The sequence below is a fragment of the Nanorana parkeri genome, unplaced genomic scaffold, assembly GCF_000935625.1.
Source record: "Nanorana parkeri isolate BGI_ZX_2015 unplaced genomic scaffold, ASM93562v1 scaffold555, whole genome shotgun sequence".
NCBI classification, from domain to species: domain Eukaryota; kingdom Metazoa; phylum Chordata; class Amphibia; order Anura; family Dicroglossidae; genus Nanorana; species Nanorana parkeri.
Genome location: NW_017306823.1, coordinates 153,672 through 161,596, shown reverse-complemented (window position 1 = coordinate 161,596; position 7,925 = coordinate 153,672). Strand labels below are relative to the sequence as shown.

General features: G+C 44.0%; 1 protein-coding gene across 1 annotated transcript in view; it reads left to right on the top strand.

Moving 5' to 3' along the window:
- Positions 1-7,925, top strand: part of PFKL (phosphofructokinase, liver type) — a 69,487-nt gene that overhangs the window by 6,170 nt on the left and 55,392 nt on the right. Inside the window, exon 3 of the mRNA XM_018562011.1 lies at positions 5,971-6,048. Coding sequence (XP_018417513.1) covers positions 5,971-6,048 — 78 coding nt within the window. The remainder of the gene's footprint in view (positions 1-5,970; positions 6,049-7,925) is intronic.

Genomic DNA, 7,925 nt, shown 5'->3' with positions numbered 1-7,925 from the left:
TAATACATTATATTTATTATTATTATTATTATTATTATTCCTTGACATGCCTGTCACTGGAAGTAGGGAAAATTCTCAGTGCAGACTTGGGATAGCAAGAAAAAAAAACTGACAGAGGCACTAAACCTTCTCCGCTATCTCCTAATCAGAGTAATGTTTCGCTGGGGATTCACTATAACCCAAAGTGTTGGAAATATTGACTCTGCAAATATTATTTTCATCTATTTTTTTTTATTTAATTGGTAAAAGTAATAAAGGTCCATGCAAATGTTAGAAAAGGGTATAAACATTTGTGTACACATGGGATATTCTATTATTTTCTATAGAACAAAACTAAAACAATCACAAATCACTTTGGGAGCCAGCATAGATAATAAAACTGCAGTCAAATTTGTCACCTTAGCGTTTATGGAAAAGAATCCTGAGCCTGATGTACAAATAATGTATGCTGGTATGTGCTGTTTTGTCCAGAACATTTTTTTCCCTAATTTACTTGTAAATAAATAACTACCACTGCTAGAAAAGGCAATGAAGTGGAATGTTTTACTTCTGTCACAGTCTATTAACCTTAAAGCATTTGTGTCCAACCAGTTAAGCTCCAGTGCTATACGTTACATTTCTGCAATGGGCCTACTATTGATACTGATATTAGGCATAGCTTATCTTTTCTGACTAAATAACTACCACAGCTAGAACAGGCAATACATTGGAATGTGTTATTTCTGGCCACATGCCATTAACCTTAAAGGAGAACTATGAGGTGAGTACTTTTCATTCACCTCATAGTTCTAGCCGACCTGTGACAATGAGACTGTCACAGGTCGGCTCAGTAGATCGGGAAGTGAGCGAACACATACCGGCGTTCGCTCACCTCTCGATCCTGTCACGGCTCTCTGCCGTGACAGGGGAGGGGCTGGATTCCCCCCTCCCGCTCCGATCCGCCAGCGCTGACTGGCGGAACGGACGGGGGAGGGGGCGAGTACAGCTGGCTCTGCCTCTAGATAGGCAGAGCCAGCTGTCAGTCAAGCAGCTGGGCGGATCCCGGCATAATTGTCGGGATCCGCTTCAGCTGCGGCATCTCAGTATACCGTGAGCAGCAGCTCGCAGTATACTGCGGCGTCTCAGTATACCGTGAGCAGCAGCTCGCAGTATACTGCGGCGTCTCAGTATACCGCGAGCTACAGCTCGCGGTATACTGAGCCTAGGGTGACGGGAGGGCACTAGTTTGTATCCTCCCGTTACCTTAAGGAGAACTATGGGGAAAAGCCTTAACCCCATAGTTTTCCTTTTTTAAAGCTTTTGTTTTTAACCAGTTGTGCTTCAGAGCTATACGTTACCTTTTGACAACAGTCCTACTATATCAGCAGTTACTTTATTACTTAGGATACCTTGAAGGAGATATACCTAATATTTTCTTAAACAAACAAGACTTTATTTCAGTGAGGTTGTCTTTCAAGATAACTTTTGAACAGCAAGTATATACAGGTTCTCACAGAAACCATTACCGCACAAACGACTGGTATCGCAAGCTAGATACTGTTTATTCCCGAAGTCAAAACATGTTATAAACAAACACGGGCTCCTCCAACTCTAACATGTTTCACCAAACGGATTATTCATAGAAATGATGGTGATCTCTATGAATAAGCCGTTTGGTGAAACATGTTACATGCTGTAAACAAACACAGACTGCTGCCTGTGTTTGTTTACTTCATGTTTTGACTTTGGGAATAAACACTATCCAGTCTGTGATACCAGTCGTTTGTGCGGCAATTGTTTCTCTGAGAACCAGTATCAAGCTGCATCGTGCCCTTTTTTTTGCCTGCACCGACAAGAGGGATGGGGCTGTGTGATTGCAAGACAAGGACTATGAGCGGTGGCTGCTTTTGAGTTTTGAGCAAGTATATTGTTAGTTAGTCAGGTTAAAAAAAAGACACATGTCCATCGAGTTCAATCTATACAGTTATGAAAAAAAAAGGCCTAAACAGAACGCTATGCCCACAATTACCCTCTGTTGATCCAGAGGAAGGCAAAAAAACCCCTATAAAGCATGGTTCAATTTGCTCCAACAGGGGAAAAAATTCCTTCCTGATCCCATAAGGCAATCGGATATTCCCTGGATCAACAATCTCTGATTCTTAACCACTTCAAGACCAGGTGTTTAGACCCCCTTCCTGGCCAGGCCATAAACAGCTGTCAATCCCACAGCTGGGTGGATCCACACAGTATTGTCGGGATCCGCCCCGGCTGCGGCGTTTCAGTATACCGCGAGCTGCAGCCAGAGCTGTAGCTCGCGGTATACTGAGCTTTGGGTCACAGAGAACGCTAGTTTGTGTTCTCCTGTGACCCTTAGGAGAAGTATGGGGAAAAGCCCTGACCCCATAGTTCTCCTTTTAATATATCTATAAGAACTCAATATCCAGTAATATTCTGTGCATTTATGAATACATCCAGATGTTTTTAAAAACAATTAGCTGACCTAGCTAGAACTAGCTCCTGGAGGAGTCTTTTCCACATTTTCACAGCTCTAACTGTGAAGAATCCTTTCTGTATGCAAAGGTTAAACCTCTTTTCCTCCAGATGCAAAGAGTGCCCCCTTGTCCCCTTTTTGCAGTGAACTTAAAGTGAATAATTTGTCACCAAGCTCACTATATGGACCATTTATGTATTTATACATGGTGATCATGTCCCCCCTTAATCGCCTCTTCTCCAAAGAGAACAAATTCAGGTCCGTTAATCTTTCCTCATAGCTGAGCTCCCCCATTCCTCTTATGAGTTTAGTTGCCCTTCGCTGCACTTTCTCCAGTCCCCCAACATCCTTTTTGTGAACTGGCAACATCAGAGCAATTTGAGCATTGTGTATTAATTAAGATATCATTTTTTTTTTTTAAACACACTCCGTCTTTCCACAAAACTGAAGAAACGCATTTTAGAGTAAAGGGCATCTTGATAGGGAAGTTAAAGTATAGCGCAGGCTATCCTATTAAGTGCCACCTAATCAGGCAAAGGTCATTCTTTTGTGTTGGGAAACCTAGCTGAATCTCTCATTGAAATTACGTTAGTTATTGATGCAATGAAAAAAAACCCCAAAAAAACAGTGAAGACAAACCACTGTGCATGTAATTATTTAAAACATAATTTACATCTGCTTATATGTAGCTTCTTGTATGGTTTGCTGCTATGGTGTTAGAGAATTTGTATTTTTTTTAGGTGTTTTTATATCAAAACCAATAAAAAAATTGGTTTTGATATAAAATAAGAGACAACAAATGTCCAATCATTACATAGTACACCCTGAGTATAACAGTATTGAAAAAGAAATCAGCATACAGGTATATTGCAAATTCTTGGATGTGCCACCAAGCACACAGTTGGCTTTTGTTATTTATATTGGCAATGTCTAAAATAAAAAGATAAGAGAATGATCTAGCAAAGTATTTCACGTTGTCGTTGTTGGCATCCTCGAGTTGTATAAGTAATTTTTTAAAAAGGAAGCACTAGGTTGATAATTCTTTTCCAGACACTTAGTGCTAGGGTCTCAGAATTCTTCGTAGGAATATGACTTTATGCATAGAAGAAAAGGAGACAAAGGAGTGATTGATCATGATTGTGCATTTCAAAGTCTTCCCAATAAACCCCTAACTGGGTTACCAATATTTGGCAAGGAGGTCAGCAATAAAATTCACCATTTCAAATCAATAGGGTCTTGCCTTGGGGCAGTAGGTTACATGAAGGAATATACCTAGGTGCATATGGCATTGAAATTAAGTAAGAGTATCCAATTAGTCCATTCAGACTAACTTATGGCGTGTGTAATTTAATCAATGGAAGTATTTAAGGTGACTCATTTAGGTCGGGTATACCTATATTGAATTTCGGATGGTTCCTGTTGAACCGACTGTAATTCACACAGTGGATGCTGGTCTTTGCAGACTTCCAACCGGCATCCCTTTTATCAGCTGATCGAAGGAGCTGGTTGCAAAATTGTTGGCTGAACTGAGCTAGCAGCCAGTCTGCTGCAAGCTCTGTTCTGGTTTTCTCACGGTGACCAGTAGTCGGCAGACTGCAATAGAAACAGCTGGGGATTCCTCAATCTACGCTCATAATCGTTGATGAAGGAATCTGTTATATTTTTTTCGTTCGGCCAGCAGGTTTAATGATGAGAATATATGCGTGTATACCAGCTTTAGTGAGAGGGAGAATCCTCCTGCCATTTGTTTTTAGTTAGAGTAAGTCTGTTGATCCTGGCTTGTAATCAGACAGAATAGTAGGTTTAAGGGTTAGTTCACACCATAAGCAGTGCGTTCCAGTTCGATTCTGGCCGGAACGCACTGGGTTCACTTTTTTGCCGGGCTGGAGGGGGAGTGTCGGGCCATTGAAGTGAATGGCACCGTATCCACGCCCTCCGGCCGCAATGCGATGGCCTGCACTGAATTGCAAGACTCATTGTGCCTGCAGTGCGGTCCGATCTAAATAGTGCTTGCAGCATTTTGATCGCACCGCACTGGACCGCACTGCAGGCACAATGTGCCTTGCGATCCCGTGGGGGCGATCGCATTGCGGCTGGAAGGTGTGGCTATGGTGCCATTCACTTCAATGGCCCGCCACGCCCCCTCCAGCCCGGCAAAAAAGTGAGCGGGCCGCAATGAGAGGCAGTGGGTTCCGGCCAGAATCGGACCGGAACGCACTGCTTATGGTGTGAACTAACCCTAAATGCTTGTCCAGACCAGAACAGTTTGTTCTTGGACCAAAAAAGTATCCCTATGTTATTTCTGGGCTCTGTTCACAGTAGCGCAGTCAGTTACGGTCTAGACAAAAAAAATATTGCTTGTCTCATTTTCTCTAGAGTGGAACGCATGTAAACTCATCAAAATTGCATGCAAACGTACTGGAACACACTGGACTGCACCTGAAAAGCCCATTTTAAGCAACAAAAAAAAAGCACCGGAACACAGCAAAAACGCACTGCACTGTGTTTGCAGATCTGCTCCAGATCTGGTCCGGACATGGTGTTAACATAGCCTAGATCAGTTTTAGGTGGCCAGGATTGAGTAAAAGGCTGTCCAATTTAGAAGTGTTCAGATCAACCTGTTAGAGGCGAAGTTGAGAATTTGTATTTTCAGATGATAATGCATACTATATGTAGGGCCAGCTCACATGTATCCACTTTACTGCATGAAAAGCTATTTAACATACTGCAGAAACACCATTTATTCCAGCGGTTCTCAACCTGTGGGTCGCGACCCCGTCTGGGGTCGAACGACAATTTGCCAGGGGTTCCCCGGGAGTCTCCCTCTATTGGATAGCAGCTCCCGGCCGCCCGGGAGAGAAACACTTTCTCCTAGAACCTTTCCCTGCAATCGTTTTTTTTTCTGACATCGGGGGCCTCCGGCCACCTTAAGTGAAGAAAAAAAAAACACCATAGGAATGCATAGCTAGATTCCTATTGGCTATTTCACTTTGCAATAGCAAACTGGTGTACGCCAGTGGTTCTCAACCTGTGGGTCGCTGTGAGAGTCCTCCTCAGCCCTCTCCTAGCGCAGCAGATCTCCTGCCATGCCGCCAGATGTCGCTGCAGCAGCAGCGTCATCCCTAAATTTTACCGTTGGGGGGTCACCACAACTTGGCAAATGTTATCAAAGGGGTCCCGGCCCTAGAAAGGTTGAGAACCACTGATGTATCCCTATATGGCTAGTTCAGCTCTGCAGCCTGGCAAGTTTTGCAAAAAAAAAGAATGGTAAAAGCATAAAATGCATGAATCTTGCCATGGAAAATCTCTGTTCTGAATGTTCCCCTCTCCCTTTCCATAATGGATAGATAAAAATAAACATGCTTCATTAGCTTGTGTAAATGCATGCAGTGCATGGTGTGAATGGGACCAAGTGCCCGTGTACTATGCTGCTTCAAAAAATGTAGCAATCTTTACATTTATTGGAAAAGGTAACATTTTCTTTTTTTTTTTTTCTGAAGGGTTATGAAGGATTGGTTGAAGGAGGCGATTGTATCAAACCAGCAAACTGGCTAAGTGTATCAAATATAATCCAGGTGGTAAGTTTGATAAAGAAACAAAAGATAACAATGACAATGTTGTGGATTGTTGAAGTTGATAAAGAGTTGTTCTTTTTTTTATTTTTAAGACTGTGTATGTATCTTGTACATATTAAAGGAGAACTATGGGGTCAGTGTTTTTCCCCATAGTTCTCCTTAGTGTAACGGGAGGACACAAACTAGCGTCCTCCCGTTACCCTAAGCTCAGTATACCGCGAGCTACAGCTCGCGGTATACTGAGACGCCGGAGCGGATCCCGACATGGACGTCCAGATCCGCCCAGGTGCGTGAGTGACCCGCCCCTCCCCCGTCCGTTCCGCCAGTCAGCGCTGGCAGATCAGAGAGGGGAATCCAGCCCCTCTCCCTGTCACGGCAGAGAGCCGTGACAGGATCAAGAGGTGAGCGAACCCGGTATGTGTTCACTCACCTCCCGATCTACTGAGCCGACCTGTGACAGTCTCATTGTCACAGGTCGGCTAGAACTATGAGGTGAGTGGAAAGCACTCATCTCATAGTTCTCATTTAAAGGAGAACTATGAGGTGAGTGCTTTTCACTTTAAAAGGGAACTATGAGGTGAGTGCTTTTCACTCACCTCATAGTTCTAGCCGACCTGTGAGCGAACACATACCGGCGTTCGCTCACTTTTCGATGCTGTCACGGCTCTCTGCCGTGACAGGTGAGGGGCTGGATTCCCCCCTCCCCGCTCAGATCCTCCAGCGCTGACTGGCGGAATGGACAGGGGAGGGGGTGGGTACAGCTGACTCTGCCTCTAGATAGGCAGAGCCAGCTGTCACTCACACAGCTGGGCGGATCCAGACATAATTGTCAGGATCCGCTTCAGCTGCGGCGTCTCAGTATACCGCGAGCTGTAGCTCGTGGTATACTGAGCTTAGGGTGACGGGAGTACGCTAGTTTGTGTCCTCCCTTTACCCTAAGGAGATGGGGAAAAGCCCTAACCCCATAATTCTCCTTTAATGCATTTAACGTAGCAGGTAGTTCATCACACAATTTTAAGTGAATGGTTTTTCACCATGATGCATTTCTAAAATCTTAAAATAAAAAAAGAACCTTTTAAAGCTGTACTCCAGTAAAAGCAAATGTTATCTAAAAAAATTGAGGCATGTGTTTTCTTACATGACTCTGGTGTGCTTTGTGTATGTTTTTTTGGTAGTGCCCTAGGATGTTGGATGCCTTTTCTTCAGCTCCGCTCGTCTTCATGTCTTCAGTCAATATTTGTTTGTTACAGTGCTGGTATTTTCTTGCTCAGTGACTTTAACTACGGTTCCTTGCTGTACAGCTACTTGAGCTAATCTCTATATAGCAGTTATCTGGATCGACAGCTCCTCAGCAGTAGCTTTGGAGACGCATCCAGACCCCACGGGTCTGAACGTGCAGGGTTAGCCTGGAGTGTGACCCACTGTCACTGGGCATTGTGGCGCTATTGAGACCTAAGAGTACTGTGTTAGCTGCGGAGCACTTTCTGGGTCTAGAACAACATGGGAGCCTTTTTTTGAATACTCACTCACTGAGTAAGGCCAGTTGGGCTTAAGCACCAGAAGCTTCCTCACTTCTGCACCATTGGGTGCTATTTTAAATTTCCCACCACCGCTGTTTTACCGTAGTAAGGGTTAAAGCTGAGGGATTGAGCATTGATGTCATTTGTAAGGTGGAGTGATACATGCTCACTCCACACTTTCTCACCATTCAGCCTGAGGGAAGCATCATCTTCTTGCTGCTTCTGCTCCTGAAGCACCATGTGGATCTTAACTCAGTTTCCACTGCCTGCCTACAGTGACTTGGTCACCTCTGGCCACCTTAAACCCTCACTAGCTTTTTTTTTTTTTTGGCTGTTGCTAGCTTGCTTGCTTTGCTTTGC